General features: G+C 26.6%; 5 protein-coding genes across 12 annotated transcripts; 2 read left to right on the top strand and 3 right to left on the bottom strand.

The window, feature by feature from the left end:
- Positions 1–119: 119 nt before the first annotated feature.
- Positions 120–1531, top strand: LOC122538599 (peptidyl-prolyl cis-trans isomerase 5). Its single transcript, XM_043672823.1, has 4 exons — positions 120–315; positions 667–874; positions 1037–1221; positions 1290–1531. Exons 1-4 carry the CDS (start codon positions 223–225, stop codon positions 1422–1424), a joined length of 621 nt encoding a protein of 206 aa, XP_043528758.1. The 5' UTR covers positions 120–222; the 3' UTR covers positions 1425–1531.
- Positions 1532–2947: 1416 nt separating this feature from the next.
- Positions 2948–6887, top strand: LOC122538602 (GPI inositol-deacylase). Of its 4 annotated transcripts, none has more exons than XM_043672829.1 (10): positions 2948–3335; positions 3632–3785; positions 3936–3962; positions 4062–4165; positions 4222–4665; positions 4732–4985; positions 5090–5515; positions 5586–5972; positions 6045–6422; positions 6494–6887. In XM_043672829.1, exons 1-10 carry the CDS (start codon positions 3180–3182, stop codon positions 6756–6758), a joined length of 2595 nt encoding a protein of 864 aa, XP_043528764.1. In that variant the 5' UTR covers positions 2948–3179; the 3' UTR covers positions 6759–6887. The 4 variants fall into 4 exon arrangements, with proteins under 4 accessions (XP_043528764.1, XP_043528762.1, XP_043528765.1 ...); XM_043672827.1 differs by having other exon boundaries at positions 3852–3962; XM_043672830.1 differs by having other exon boundaries at positions 2948–3126; positions 3852–3962; positions 6494–6886.
- A 139-nt stretch (positions 6888–7026) lies between these two features.
- LOC122538607 (E3 ubiquitin-protein ligase CHIP) lies at positions 7027–9177 on the bottom strand. Of its 2 annotated transcripts, none has more exons than XM_043672835.1 (5): positions 9070–9177; positions 8816–8968; positions 8559–8757; positions 7765–8102; positions 7027–7673 (listed from the first exon to the last, which is right to left on the bottom strand). In XM_043672835.1, the coding sequence occupies exons 2-5, from the start codon at positions 8930–8932 to the stop codon at positions 7431–7433; spliced, it is 897 nt and encodes a 298-aa protein (XP_043528770.1). In that variant the 5' UTR covers positions 8933–8968; positions 9070–9177; the 3' UTR covers positions 7027–7430. The 2 variants fall into 2 exon arrangements, with proteins under 2 accessions (XP_043528770.1, XP_043528772.1); XM_043672837.1 differs by having other exon boundaries at positions 9046–9175.
- A 482-nt stretch (positions 9178–9659) lies between these two features.
- On the bottom strand, positions 9660–11345 carry LOC122538592 (nudix hydrolase 8). 2 transcript variants are annotated; one of them, XM_043672814.1, is made up of 5 exons: positions 11238–11345; positions 10832–11085; positions 10378–10686; positions 9968–10170; positions 9660–9887 (listed from the first exon to the last, which is right to left on the bottom strand). In XM_043672814.1, exons 2-5 carry the CDS (start codon positions 11067–11069, stop codon positions 9717–9719), a joined length of 921 nt encoding a protein of 306 aa, XP_043528749.1. In that variant the 5' UTR covers positions 11070–11085; positions 11238–11345; the 3' UTR covers positions 9660–9716. The 2 variants fall into 2 exon arrangements, with proteins under 2 accessions (XP_043528749.1, XP_043528750.1); XM_043672815.1 differs by lacking the exon at positions 11238–11345 and having other exon boundaries at positions 10832–11156.
- A 275-nt stretch (positions 11346–11620) lies between these two features.
- On the bottom strand, positions 11621–15099 carry LOC122538590 (alpha-(1,3)-fucosyltransferase fut-5-like). 3 transcript variants are annotated; one of them, XM_043672808.1, is made up of 5 exons: positions 15060–15099; positions 14318–14463; positions 13830–14148; positions 13496–13653; positions 11621–12632 (listed from the first exon to the last, which is right to left on the bottom strand). In XM_043672808.1, the coding sequence occupies exons 3-5, from the start codon at positions 14007–14009 to the stop codon at positions 11693–11695; spliced, it is 1278 nt and encodes a 425-aa protein (XP_043528743.1). In that variant the 5' UTR covers positions 14010–14148; positions 14318–14463; positions 15060–15099; the 3' UTR covers positions 11621–11692. The 3 variants fall into 3 exon arrangements, with proteins under 3 accessions (XP_043528743.1, XP_043528744.1, XP_043528745.1); XM_043672809.1 differs by having other exon boundaries at positions 14318–14441; positions 15060–15074; XM_043672810.1 differs by lacking the exon at positions 15060–15099 and having other exon boundaries at positions 14217–14618.
- Between the last annotated feature and the right edge of the window lie 41 nt (positions 15100–15140).

Genomic DNA, 15140 nt, shown 5'->3' with positions numbered 1-15140 from the left:
TTTTTAATATGAAATTGATAAAATATTTCGCAATTTTCTTCTCTCGCGAAGTTTGTGTTGTATACAAGGTGAGTGGAACCAATCGAACGATCCCACATTTCTATTATATGCGCATGCGTAAGGGATCCACATTTGACTGTGTACCATTCTGATAGAGTGTACAGTCGCTGAAAAGTTTTTGTCCGGTTAATTCCCGTTCAATTGAAATTCCTTTTATTAATAATGAAATCGCTTTTATTAGTGGGAATCGTGCTAGCGATCTTTTGTTCGAGCAGTAATGCTGATGATAAAAAAGGCCCGAAAGTTACAGACAAGGTAGGCAAATTAAATACACCGGTATGAAATATCAGATGTGTTAACAAAGAATTTCTTTTGAATGAAGCAGATAAAAATAAAATTAAGTAAACAGAAATGTGATTCATTATTGCAGAATAATCTCCTTTATTTTCCAATTCAGAAGTGTACCTTAAATTTCTATATTTCGATTTATTTTTTGTACATATGTCACGAAAATTTTTTCAAATTAATAATTGAGAATATAATTTTCAATTTTTATTTGCATACATAAACGTACATACTAAATAATAATTTCCAAAGAATTTTACAAGTCTGTTAAACGAAAAAAAAAATTGAATCTGTATATTATATATGGTATGATATATGTAGGTATGGTTTGACATTAACATTGATGGTAAGTATGAAGGAAGAATTGAAATTGGACTGTTTGGAAAAACAGTTCCAAAGACTGTTCAAAACTTCATAGAATTGTCCAAAAAACCTCAAGGAGATGGATACAAGGGTAGTAAATTCCATAGAGTCATTCGTGAATTTATGATCCAAGGAGGAGATTTTACAAAAGGAGATGGAACTGGAGGTTTGATATCATATTTGTCACTATTTTGAAAATTGGTGTATTATGTTTTGTTTATTATGAAATTAAAATTAATGGTTCCTTTAAATCTTATTAAATAAAATGACTTAAAATAATTAAGATTAAAAATATTTAAAACTAAAATTACTATATACTTTTCATTAGGACGCAGTATTTATGGACCTCGCTTTGAAGATGAAAATTTCAAATTGAAACATTATGGTGCTGGATGGTTGTCTATGGCAAATGCTGGAAAAGATACTAATGGTTCACAATTCTTTATTACTGTGAAGCAAACACCATGGCTTGATGGTAGACATGTTGTATTTGGAAAAATAATTAAGGGAATGGTACGTAATTTTTTTTACATGATCGAATTACATGGCTTAATAAATATGTTATAAAAATAATTTTACAGGATATAGTAAGAAAAATTGAAAATGTAAATACTGATACCAGAGATAGACCAACAAAAGATGTTGTAATAGCTGATTGTGGTGCAGAGGTGGTAGCAGAACCTTTCAGCGTATCAAAGGAAAGTGCTACTGATTAAACATATTTTTATTTTTATAATGATGAAGGCTAACCATTTGTGACTGTCATCTATTAAAAGAACAAGCTTATTTACTCTAATATGTTTATAATTTGTTTACCTATATTCAAAATTTAAAAAAAAGCAATATTTATAAATTTATTATGCAAACTGTTTGTTATGTATATTTACACAATTGCTCAAAAAATTTTTTTACAAATCTTGTTACATATTATCTAAAATGCATTTTATCAATTATGATCAACTATTAGAAATTATTATATAAAAAAAAATTCCTGAACAGTTTTAGTTATAGAACATAAAAAATGAGATATATACATATAAGTAGAAATTTCTTAAACATATGGAGTTGAAGAAGCACGAGATTGTATGAAATAGTCTTGTAATCCATTATCTTATTCCAATTTTATAAAATTATATACATATACTAAAGCGCGCAATAAATTTTATATACTTATAATCACATTTTTTCAAATAAATAAATATAACTTATTATTATAAACATATTATAAACATATGATGCATTTTATTCGTCCTTTCCTCATGTTTATTTTTATTTAATACAAACGTAAATAAAATAATTAAACGTAGCACAATTATGTGAAATAAAAATTGTATATATTGTGAATAAATATACGTATATGTGCATAAGTGAATTTTTTTTAATTCAATGCAGTAAATATAGCATAAACAATATTGGACCTTTCACTTCAAAGTTCATGACATTCTCACAAGTAAATTTTTTATAAAAGATCGATTGCAGAAATCAATTTCAGGTAGATAATTTATGAGTCTAATCATCTGAAATATTAATATTAATATAATATTAATTCTGAATACAATATTAATTTTACATCCCATTCTAAGAAAAAAAGATTGCCACCAATTTCGGAAGAAAAATTATATAAATATTTATGTATGTAATTAGTTGAAATATGTTTTTTTTAGTATTTGTCAATAACGAAAGTGATAAATAACTGATCAAAGGTAAGTTTGACTACTTTTTTGCAAAAAATATTGTTTCGTAATTTTATAGTTTAAAATTTAAAATTTCTTATTCTCTGTTTGTAAAATAATATCAAAACAAAAGTAAATAATAATTGCAATCTAAGCAGTACTAAAGATGAATTGGATTTAGAATTATATAGAAATATATTGTGAATACAGAAACAATGGTAATACCAGTAATAGTAATAATGATAATGATAACATTCTATTGATCACTAATGACAGGAATAAATGTTACAGAAAGTGATAGTATGTTATTAATTAAAAAAAATTATTTCCCATCACTTATACTATTTTATTTGAAAAAATGTGTTCGAGGTGTCAATAGATAGTTTACAAAAAATATTCAGCTGCAAAAAATATTTATATTTAATAATTAAATAAATTATACTAAAATATTTCTATGTCAATAATTTGCATTGAAATATTCTTTTAATTTATTTTTTATACATATTGTATAACAAGATACGTATGGAGCATAGACGATGTAGTATACATAAATACACGTTATAATTAACTAACTTCATTATATTGTTGTATCATAACCTTGTTGTGCATCTTAAAAACGAATGTTGAAAAAACAAATATGTTTCTTTATATTCTATCATATTCTTTCATAATGTAATATATAAATTATATTATATTAAATACAACAGCTGATACATCATGTTATTCCAACTTCTATGCCGAAATAGTAATGCTTCCCTTCATTCAAAAAATTAAAAATATTTTTCATTATTCGATAAAATGTTTCTAATAAAGTCTGCAGTAATTTATACTATACTTTTTTTATTTTTAATGTTAATTTTCTTGCTCTATATACTTGGAGCTGCTCGTTATATTACAGATTTTGAAGAAAATACTTGTGATATGACATACATGTTTGAATATCCACAATACGTGGTATGTAAACAATACGATGATTTAAAGAAAAAATTACTTCTGTTTACTTGTTAAATAACTGTTATTATGTTAACTGATGCTAATTATGCGATAGATTAAAACCTATAAACTAGGCATTATTATGATTAAAATTATGAAATGTTTAATATTTTCATTAATTTTACTCTCCCGTTGAATAATATTTATAACATACCTTATGACTTTGATTAAAATATATCTAGTAATGATAATTTATATATCTACTAATAATAATTTAAAGAATATGAATTATAATTATGATTTATTACAAATATTAGAGAATCTCTTTGGATACTGAGATAGAAGAACAATATCCAAGATATGGATTATACGCATATGGAGAAGGTTTTATTACCGAGAAGCTTAGAAGGATGTATTTCTCAGGAATACCAGTACTTTTTATACCTGGCAATGTTGGATCTCATGAACAAGGTTTTTAAAATGTATTACAAATGCTATTTCAGCTTGAATTGTTGTTAATACTTTTATTGTTTTTAGTAAGATCTCTTGCTTCTGTCAGTTTGAGAAAAAGCCTGAAAGATAGAACTCCATTTCATTTTGATTATTTTACTGTTTCATTAGGCAAGGATTATTCTGCTTTATATGGAGGTAAAAATAATAATTTTGTTAAGTCATTTCATTATCGCTTTTACAGCTTTTGAAATATTTATGTATTGTTTAGAGTAATAATTTATTAATTAATTCAAGGCGTGTTGATGGAAGAAACAATGTATGTTTCATACTGCATACAAAAGATATTAAGTTTATACAAAACTAAGATGGACAATATTATTCTCATAGGACACTCAATGGTAAATATAATATTAGATTTATTTTAATAAAAATATTAAAATATTTGTATTTTTAGGGAGGTATTATAGCTAAAGGTTCTGTTGTAATGACACCAAATATAAATGCTAGTGTTGCCAGCATTATTATTACTTTGGCTACACCTCATACACCTACTTTAGTATTAGACCATACTTTCGCCAATTATTACCAAAATTTAGAAAAACGCTTAAGTGAAATAAAAGCTGCAGGAACAAGTGTAGTATCAATAGGAGGTGGACCACGAGATACACTTATAACTTCAACTCAAATTTTAGATCCTACAGCTGATATTAATGTTATTTCCAATACTATACCAGATGTTTGGAAATCTACTGACCATTTGAGTATTTTGTGGTGTAAACAATTAGTACTTTCTATTGTGTGTTCATTATTTGATTCTGTTAATTATACTCAAAAACCATCCAAAATTGCCTCTACAGCTAAGGAAAGAATGCAAGCATTGTCATATCACTTTCATCATGTAAGAAAGTTCTTTTAATCTACTTTTAATATATAAAAATATTTGAATTAACGATTAATTTTACAGCGTGCTTCGGGAAAAAGATTATATTCTTATAATGAAACAATGCAATTTGAACCTGGTGGAATATGGATAGAAAATATTCAAAGGCATTATACATGGTCTAATAAAAATTTGCCTAAAAAGACATCCTTTGTCTATCTTATGATCAGATTGAATGGACAACCAGATTATTTAACTATTGATACCATAAATTTAGAATCTAAGGATTGGTTATTTGCATGTACTGCATCCAGTATACAAGGACAATCAAGAGTTTGGTAATACTAATTATTATAATTAATATAATTAATATAAAGGTTATTGTCTTAAAGTAAAGATAACAAACTCAAAGTATCATTGTATAATTTTGTTTTTAATTTAGTAATTGGGGTTGGAATTTGACAAATAGAACAAGAATTTTGCCAGATCCTTTACATCGCTTAAGAAAAACTGTTGACTTAAGTTTCCAAGAAATAAAATATCCTGGTGTAACACATATTATAATAAAAATTACACCAGATAGTTTAGAAAATTATATTACAATAAATGTTGATTTGTATTCTTATAATACAAGACTTGTACCTGTTAAGAGTACTTTTCCTTTATTGAAAAATGTATTTATAAAACCTCGAATTCAAAAGTCTGATCTAGGACATGTTAGATATTATGCAAATTTTGATAATGCTATGGATGTTGTTACTGTCGAATTTAAAATATCTGACTGTACAGATCCAAAACATCATGCAATAGTTGAATTATTAGAACCAGAGAGTATTGGAGTCACACAAATTCAGTTTTTTACAGTTATGTGAGTATAACTAAAATAAATTTGTATTTATTTTAAAATTATTTCATAAAAAGAAATTTTAATATTTTAGGGACAATGGGCCAAAATCAATAAAAGTTCAAATTAAACATAAATATTACAATGTTTCTCCAAATTTAAGGATAACTCTAGATCCCGCATGTTCATATATAATTAATATTCAAGAAGCTGGGATTATAGATCGAATATCTTGTATTGTTAGAGATCGCTGGTATCTATTGTATACAACGATTATTAGTTTACTTCTACTGTTTTTATCTACCAGAATTGATCATGGTCTTAAACAAACTCCAATAATAGTAATTACGGTATTTCTATCATATTATTATGATTTAATGTTTGAATGTTTAGTTGCTTTAGCAATTGTTTGCATATTTACCATTGGACTATGCTGTTCTATTATATTCCTTGGTTCAGTAGCTCATAACATTGCTGTAAGGTAAGAAATTTTAATTATATCAATATTTATATCACATTTTGTGGATAAATTTATCATTTTTTTTTTTTTTAGATTTCTAGCTCGTGCAATAGCTTTTTCAACAACATGGTCAGATTGGCTACTTGGAGGATTAAATCAGTTGCCTTTTATTAGTGCAATTCTTATTTTATCTTTAATCCCAGCAACTTGCGGGGGTTTAGCTATGCTAATTTCAGTTTTTCTGTATTTTCTGACTTTAACAAAAATGTATGAAGATTACTTAGAAGAACTATTAATGGCTTCGTTACAACATTTTAACTGGATACGACGATTCAGAAGTGCGAGAGATGATTCTGAAGGACATGAAAATACAAGACAAAAAATATTTAATCATCTTATTCTTTTCATTCTCTGGTGTTTTACTGCTATTCCAGCCGTACCTTCTGTACTTGTGTGGGCAAAAAATTTCAGGTTTGCAACTTATTATAAAAATCAAGTATTCAATTGTTAAATGTTCTTATATTTTTATAAATTTGTTTTAGTTATGATATGAAACTTTCTTCCGAAGATCCTTTATTATTACAAAGCTGGATAGTTTTAGTGACATGCAGTACAATGGGATGGGTGCAACTCCCTTCCAATAATCGTAAGAATCAATCTCAAGTATTATCCAGTATATTATGTTTCTCAGGTTGGATTATACTTTTAATGGGAGCAGCACCTTATCCAGCTTTTTATCAATATTATATGCCACCTGCTGTAGCTGGAGTTACTATTATTATTGCATTAAATGTAATTTTTTTTTGAATTTTTTAAATTTTTTTAATATTGTTCACTTGAAAAAGAAATAACATACATCAATTTCATGACATGTCATGTCCATCTATTGTATTTGTGTGTAAATATATTTATTTTTAGAGAATGTGTAATATACTAAACTAAATGTATTTAAGATTGTGTGAAATATATTAATTGTAAGATATATGTTATATATTAATGTAAGTAAACAGTTAAAATTACAAAATCAATAATATTTTTTATTTAATTGATTGGGAAATATTAAAATATTCCATTATACATCAAACAATAAATTTATTATTTATCAGAAAAAGATATACAGTTTTAACACTCTTATATGACCTATATTATTTAACATCCTATTTAAGAGTACTGAGTGTGCTATTTTTAATATTTCATATAAATACACAAAATCGTCAACTGAAGAAATATTTGTTTGTTATTAAAATTTTTATTTATCAACCTTATTTAATTAATCAATGTGACTGTTCAAGTAATAAACTAAATACATTCAATCAAGATAGAAAAAAGTTCAATTTAATTTCATATATAAATACATGATCTATTTACTGTTCACGAGGCAATGATATACACATTTGTGTAAATTAATAGGACCCAAAAGTAATCATGACATACGTAATCATTGATCATAAAAGTATGGCAGTAACCTAATTTTACGTATTAATAATACAATGCCCACTCATTTTCTTGCAAAAATGTATCTACTACTTCCTTCATTGCTAAGTTAGGAATTAATTGATCCTGAGTTAAACGAACTCTAGTAACTGGATCAAAATGGCCTACCCTTTGTAAGTGTTCTTCAATGTCTTTCCGTTCATATGTAATTCCGCTTGGTGTAATCACTGGTTCTTGTAAAATTTCAAAACTAATTTTTCCACATAAATAATCAGGTACTTCTCTTTTCTGTTTCATATATTTATAAAAATTGCAAATAATATATTATACTTACTTTAATTTATACGAAATTAAATACGATTAAAAAATATACACTCACCCTTCTTCTCTCATCTACCTTTGCAAACAGATCATTAAGGTGAGCCATACACATATCTCTTTTTTCTTCTATTTCTTCTTTCTTTCTTGTGAACTCGATAGATGAGGTTTCTGCTTCACTTTTACCATCTGCATCTTTAACTGTTTCTTGTTCCTTTAAAGCAGCTAATCTTCTTTCAGCGTCTTCTACTATCAATTGATTGAGATATGATTGTAATTCAATATCTTGTGCAATTCTCTGTTCTTCTCTCAATTGGAAACAACGTTTTCGCGCTTGCCTTAAAATGCTGGTCATATCATCTCCATAATTTAACTTTTGCTCCTTGGCCAAATCCACAGCTATGTTGTTGTAGTTGTTTGAGATGTGTAACCATGTGAATGACAAGTTTCACATTGCCATAAAAACCATGAATACCATAAAAAAGAATATTCACAAAATATTTCTATACAGTTATATTATGTATGATGTACGTATATAATGAATATAATATACAGCACTAAAAATATAACATGTAATGACAAAATAAAATCTCTGAAAGTAAGTACACAAATACAATCTTGAAACTATATTATTACGTGTAATAAAATCTTTTTTTAAACATTTTACGCAAAACATTTTACATTTACTTTTATAATCACATGAAATAAATGTTTAAATCGTGAAAATTAATCAAATACAGATGTTATTGTTATAAGAACTATGAGAACAAAATATTTAATTACAATGATATCTTCGCAACGAACATATAAAAAAAAAACCTAGTGAAATTTTTGAACAAAAACATAGGTATGTACCTCTTTGTAAATGTTTAACTGCCTCATCCACCAGTTCCATTTCGAGAAGAGCTAGACCCAAGAAAAAATGACCTTTCACCAGACATGGGTCGATATCAAGAGCACGTCTGCAGTCTAGACAGGACGATTCCCATCGTTTCAATTTCAGGTTACACAGCGCTCGGTTCGTAAAGTATAGTGCTTGGGTTGGATTTTTAATCTGCAGGAATGAGATGCAATGTCGTAACTTGCCTGCATAGATTCATAGTGGCACTCACAATTGCTTTGGTGTAGCAGTGTGCAGCATCCTCGTATTTGTGAAGATTGAAAAGACGGTTCCCTTCTTCCTTTAATTCTTTGTCAGAAAGGTTGGCGGTTGTATACATTTTACTCATCTTGGCAACAAATCTTGTGCTTTATCGAACGCTTCTCTACATATGAATTCTCGTTGAGTTATTCGCTTAATACTTCTTGTAGGAAAAATTAGTTGAATCGTAAACAAACTAACAAAATAATATTGTATAACCTTAACCTTAACGAAATATGTAATTCCCCATTTTCCTTGCGCACTTGTCAATCATTAACTAAGGTAAGACGAAGACGTACATAAACAAAACTGAAGGAAGATATCTTCTAACATAAAGCCAGGTTTCCAAAGAACGTTTATTCTAAATGTCCATTTTCAAATATTTAATAACATTTCTACAAAATCTTTTTTTTTTCTCCCCCAAGTTTAATTACAAGCTTCATTTCATTTTTTTCGCAATTTTGGAAAAGTATCAATAACTAGCAATATGGAAGCTAAAATTTAAATGTGTAATACACAATATGTCAATTTTATTATACGTAGAATTATTACATTATTTAAACAATATATACAACTAATTCAAAAATATATGTTTAACATAATAATACAATGTCTAATGACATTAATAAATTTCATTTATCCTATACGAGTTAGAATTGTGTATTTACATACGCAATGTAAATTAATTTAAAAAAATTTTGATTGATTTACTCTAAAATAAAATCAATATTTTAATTTTTTTATTTAAAAAAAAATATATCTAAAACATTAAACTTTAATTTAATTTTTTCAATTTCCAATTGTTATTTTAGGTCACTTTATACTTTAAATTATAAAATGAATTGGTCGTATTTTAACTAATTTGTGTGCTGCTATGCATCATTGATTTTAGATATGCTATATACAAAAATAGGTTTGTTTGTTGCAAAATGTATTTCTTGGTTCACAACAATTCCCATTCTATGTTTGAAAAATTCTAGTATTTTCTTTGCTATTTGTTTATTATTTTCAGATACCTCTGAATGCTCTAAATAATCATTTATCTAAAACAATAAAAGCCAGTTACAATGCTAAATTAAACTTTAAATTAGAGTAAGATTAAAGAATAGATAATAAAAATTACCTTCATCCATCTGCATTCAGAAATTTCTCTTTCACACTTTTTGATATTACAATTAACAGGAGATAAATAAGCTACCATATATATATCAGAACAGCCAAACGAATAACCATGAACATGCCTAAAACCTAATATACATTTGAAAGTAGTTTGGACACCAGTTTCTTCTAGAACTTCCCTTTTTACAGCATCTGCTAAATTTTCACCTACCACAAGAAAAAATTAATTAATTGTTATCAAATATAAAAGTTATTATAAACTGTTATTATATATGTAAATTATATACATAAATTATATACATAAATTGTCAAAACATATATTTATAAATTTGATTTCTTTACAACAACAAGTTTAAGTTTTTAAATTACTAATTCTCTTGTGCTAATTCATTAATTTGTAAGAAAATGATGTACCTGGTTCTACATAACCACCTGGCAATTTCCATATGCGTGCATGATTTGTATATTTTTCTTTAATAACTAAAATCTCTTCAGTCTCCTCATTATAAACAAATCCTCCAATTCCTAAATTTGTGTGTGCATAATGTGGTATATTAGATTCTTCATCTGTAACTAACCATCGATAAAGCATAACATATTCTTGTTTTGCATGATGAAATTTAAATCCTTCCTTTACAAGTAATGGTATCCATTCTGATTGCGGTAAATGTACACGGAACCATATTGTGCGTTTTTTATTTTCTATCCATTGTTGTAAAGATGCTGCAAAAATTACAATAAACAAATATTAATTCCTAGCAAAAATTTTTGCCAAGTCCTTCAATTTTGATAAAATAAGTAATAATTTATGAATGTACTCAATAATAAAATTTTATAACTATTGCCACTATCATATTACGTTATATACCTGTAAGACGACTAGCGAACACTTCAGGTGTACAAGATTCTTCGTTTGAATCAATGGTTAAGCCATTGTAGTGATCATGATGTCCATTAAAGCATTTTGAAGCCATGATTATAGAGGGATTAATACAATTTATTTTACAGCGCAATATAGGATAAAAAACTCCACGGTATTTTGTTAAAAATTGTTGTTTTAGCACCGTGGTAACGAAACAGAATTTTGAAGTTGCGATACTGTACATTGGAATATCCACAAATCTATATGAATGACATTTTGAAAAATTTATTACTTTAATGTTTTATTATTGTATAAATATTTACATATATATTGTTAAAAAAAATTTTTACACAACATGCTTGAATCTGTTTTATCGTACAACGCTAATATTAAAATAATTAAATATTCTAACCTAATTATATTTTCTATTTATTTATTTCAGTGCCAAATGCAGTTCTAATACTTTCAAGATAAAATGTTTTGCATCGGAATGTTATATAATTCCTACGACTAGTTAGATATTTTGTTTATATGTGTTATACGTAATAATTACACTTAATACATACATACATTTTCTATTTGTTTAAATACAATTTATAAAACATAAATTGTAATCAACATTATATAATTTTAATTTTTTTGTTTGTAGTAAGTTAATATAAAAAATAGATTCTGTAACGTATTTAATGTTTTTATTCAATTCATTTACAATAAATATTTTACAATAATCAAACAAAACAACTATAAACAAAAAATAACAAATTCTCTTTATAAATTAAAACTTTGATTCAGTAACTCAACTAATGATATAATATACAGTATAAATTATATGATATAACAATACAGTATAAATTAAACTTGAAAATGTTAGATCTCGTTTATGTTACAATCTCGTTTTTTGTTCCAAAACGATTTCATATTCTCGTATACTTTAACGGCAGGAGAATTATAATGAAGAGCTTCGCAAACGCGGCAATAATGTCGTGACATACTGCCGAAATAACCATGTTCATTAATTACTTTATAATATTTACGCCACTCGTGATACTCGAAATATTTTTCATTGTGTTTATTAAGATACTGAATGTAATTTGCTAGAGCTGCTGGATCAGCAAAATCGCTAACATGAAGAAACGAATGTGGCGGTAATAATTGCTCGCAATCTTTCTTTGGCGCACCCATTATCACTGGAATCGCTAATTTGTGATAACCATGCCAAAATACTTTCTCTGTTAAGTATTCTCTACAATTTGAATTTTCGAAGGCTAAATAAAACTTGTAGTTATTTAAAACAGAACAATCTTTATCAAAATGACCGGGACATGCGGTCGTATTACCATTTAAACATCTTCCGTATATGTCAAGATCATTACCGAAGATCAATTTCAGTTGACTAATATATTTCCATCGACCATTCGTGCCCCCGCAATTACTACCCATAACAGTGACTAGTTTAGTTTTTGATTTCTTTATCAAATCGCTTGAGAAATTTATATTCGGCGAATTTATAAACGATGTAGAAATCGTTCTACCGTAAGGTACCGGCACATCGCTGTTCATTCGATAAGTCATCGACCAATTGAATAAACCATTATATCTAGATAATTCTTGATTTCCGTAGAGAAAAGTGTGTATCGGTGATTCGTCAGTCAAAAAAATCCACCTTTGATTCCATCGTGTTCTAATCGGCAATTCCAATACATCACGTGTCAGATGTAAATGAAACACAACAGCATCTGCTATATCTAAATCTTCCGATTGATAACTCAGTATACACTTCACTGTACAATTTTCCCAAGGTGAAAATCTAATGTGAAAAGATTATATTTAAATTCAAAGTTAAACAAAATTATAATTTAGAATATACTATTGTATTATTGCAATAATGCTCGTTTAAATTTCAATAGAATTGTTTTCCACTCAATATCTCAAGCATAATCCGAATCTGTTTACAAAGAAAATATTAAGCAAGCAACAATGATCGAGCACACTTATAAGTAAATTGGAGATATTTATGTAATTTAATTTTTCTATGAATATAATTAAAGAAATAGTAATTTCTTTCTGATATTAAATATTATAACAGATATGCTATTTTCAATATTTTATATATTTTTGTATGTTGTATATATTCTGCATATCTTTGCATAAATTTTTGATAAATACATTAAAATTCGCAATATTTATAAGAAATATTATTTCTGTGCGTAAATCTGCGATTTGATTTCAATTTAATCTGCAGATATAGTTTCAATTTATAACATGTTTATTCTTGAAATGAACGAATGATAAAAGACTTAAATAAGTAAATCTATCTAATTTTGTTATTACATTAGGTACTTCATCTATATCTTATCAATACCAATAATGTAATAAAAATTATAGGAATTAAAAAAATAAGATAAAAATTAATAAAAATTGAAATTTGTATAATTGAATTAGGTATTTATCACAACGTACGCAACATTCTTTAAAAGTGTTGAATCTCACCATTATTTAATATTTTTATTTATATCATAATCATATCTAATTTATTTCATATCTTGTTCTCTCTACTTTTATATTGCAAAAATTATATAATTTAAAAACCTGATTTATTGCAATTTTACCGAGCACTATTGCGAATAATTATCTACATATTTATATCTTGTAAAAAATATTTCTAATAACTTATTATTCGTAAAACGTCTGATGTGTCTACGTTCCAAAAATTTCCCATGTTTCCAAATTAAAATCAAATACAGTCTTTTTTTCTTATTTATTATCGGTGGTAGTAAACTTCCTTCAGAAGACAAGAGCCATCTTCCAAGTACAGACGTCGTACTAATCTGATATGAATAAAGGCGCGAATTAGCAATACTATATACATAAGTGCTAATAGAGACTCTATGGAGTTTACTAACGTTTTCTATTCAACAGTGCAAACAACATATAAACTATTCCAATTTTACAATAATTTAATTAAAAAAAAAAAAAAAATTAATATAATCAAACACGGACTTACCCGTTCATTTCTTAATAATTCCTTGTTTATTCGTTGTTCATGTTTCGTTTTTTCCTGAAGTACTTCTTTATTATCCTTTTTACCAAGAAAGATGAAAAAAGTAACAAGAATCATACAGAAAATCGTGAAACCAACGCACAAAAGTAACAATCGTTTCGAATATCGTAGAAGTCCGCGCATTATATTTCCGGCTGTTCTGATAATAGAATGTGGATAATAGAAATATTAACCATATCAGCCTTTTATCGTCATCGTTCGTGAATCTTTTCATCACGATCCTTCTGGGGTCACTTCCGTTTTCAAATTACGAACTGTTTAACTAAAGCGAAATTGATAATTAGCGAGACGCATTATTCAAACGCTGTTACGATAACGTTGAAACAATACAGATTTTTACTGATGGTATGAAGATTAATAAAATGTAACCAGGTGAAGGATGAAACGATATTTAGAAGAAAGAAACAGGTCTGACCAATAGCCGAGGCTACCTTTGACGTATGTTGCACAAGTAATCGTTGATCTCGATTGTCTTGGTTAACCAAGTGTAACGGTCCGGTGTAGTAAGTTACAAACGTTATCCTCAGCGGTGACAAAACATCGTGTCCCTTGCTACTGTCTCAAGAAAAATTTGAATCTATTAATAAATTCATATTTCATTTAAATAAAAATCAACAAATGAAATCTAAGTATATATAATTTATATTTATTTAAGAACTCTTACTATACTTTGATTTGGCTTTATACTAGTGTGTACACATTAAAGAATACACGTTGTCTTTGCATTTCAAATTTCGCGGTTATTGTTTATTTCACAAATATTCGTAACGAAAACACAATTTAAGTTTTTATTACATATTTTTACATTATTATACTATATTCTAAATAGAATATAGTATACTATATTCTAAATAAAAATATATTCAGTATATTTTCATAAAATATTTATTTGCACACACACACATATATGTCATTAAATAGAATTATTTAAAAATAATTTTAATTATATAATAAAAATATATAAATCAGTAATAAACAAATTTAATTTATTACGTTAATATTTTGGCAGATATATAGAAATTCTAATACATTTCACATGTACAATGATATGAAAGTTTAATTTAATTTATTAGAAATATATATCTGTTTTTATAAATCAAAATTTTGATATTCAATCCTAAAATTACTTACATACTTATACATATATCAGTTAAACTTCTTTACAATACTTACAATACTTTTTTTTTATTTTAATTCAAGTAAATTGATTTGTTAGTAAAGATAATATTTAGCGTAAGTAGTTTGAATTTCTTT

Source organism: Frieseomelitta varia, unplaced genomic scaffold (genome assembly GCF_011392965.1).
Source record: "Frieseomelitta varia isolate USP_RPSP 00005682 unplaced genomic scaffold, Fvar_1.2 scaffold_168, whole genome shotgun sequence".
Classification (NCBI taxonomy): Eukaryota; Metazoa; Arthropoda; class Insecta; order Hymenoptera; family Apidae; genus Frieseomelitta; species Frieseomelitta varia.
The sequence above is the reverse complement of the archived record's forward strand: the minus strand, read 5'-3'. Positions and strand labels throughout refer to the sequence as shown.

Bases quoted from the DNA above. Each gene is read 5' to 3' on its own strand.
- LOC122538592 (XM_043672814.1), bottom strand. From the start codon at position 11,069: ATGTACAGTATCGCAACTTCAAAATTCTGTTTCGTTACCACGGTGCTA. The intron at 10,687-10,831 runs GTATATAACGTA...TAATTTTTGCAG, and splicing joins GTTCGCTAGTCGTCTTACAG to CATCTTTACAACAATGGATA. The intron at 10,171-10,377 runs GTACATCATTTT...TTCTTGTGGTAG, and splicing joins AGGTGGTTATGTAGAACCAG to GTGAAAATTTAGCAGATGCT.
- LOC122538599 (XM_043672823.1), top strand. From the start codon at position 223: ATGAAATCGCTTTTATTAGTGGGAATCGTGCTAGCGATCTTTTGTTCG. The intron at 875-1,036 runs GTTTGATATCAT...ACTTTTCATTAG, and splicing joins AAAAGGAGATGGAACTGGAG to GACGCAGTATTTATGGACCT. The intron at 1,222-1,289 runs GTACGTAATTTT...ATAATTTTACAG, and splicing joins GAAAAATAATTAAGGGAATG to GATATAGTAAGAAAAATTGA.
- LOC122538602 (XM_043672827.1), top strand. From the start codon at position 3,180: ATGTTTCTAATAAAGTCTGCAGTAATTTATACTATACTTTTTTTATTT. The intron at 4,166-4,221 runs GTAAATATAATA...TTGTATTTTTAG, and splicing joins TTCTCATAGGACACTCAATG to GGAGGTATTATAGCTAAAGG. The intron at 6,423-6,493 runs GTTTGCAACTTA...AATTTGTTTTAG, and splicing joins GTGTGGGCAAAAAATTTCAG to TTATGATATGAAACTTTCTT.
- LOC122538590 (XM_043672808.1), bottom strand. From the start codon at position 14,009: ATGCGCGGACTTCTACGATATTCGAAACGATTGTTACTTTTGTGCGTT. The intron at 13,654-13,829 runs GTAAGTCCGTGT...TATTCATATCAG, and splicing joins AATTATTAAGAAATGAACGG to ATTAGTACGACGTCTGTACT. The intron at 12,633-13,495 runs GTTATTAGAAAT...TTTTCACATTAG, and splicing joins AGACGTTTTACGAATAATAA to ATTTTCACCTTGGGAAAATT.
- LOC122538607 (XM_043672835.1), bottom strand. From the start codon at position 8,932: ATGAGTAAAATGTATACAACCGCCAACCTTTCTGACAAAGAATTAAAG. The intron at 8,758-8,815 runs GTGAGTGCCACT...TCATTCCTGCAG, and splicing joins ACTGCTACACCAAAGCAATT to ATTAAAAATCCAACCCAAGC. The intron at 7,674-7,764 runs GTGAGTGTATAT...TATATGAAACAG, and splicing joins AGGTAGATGAGAGAAGAAGG to AAAAGAGAAGTACCTGATTA.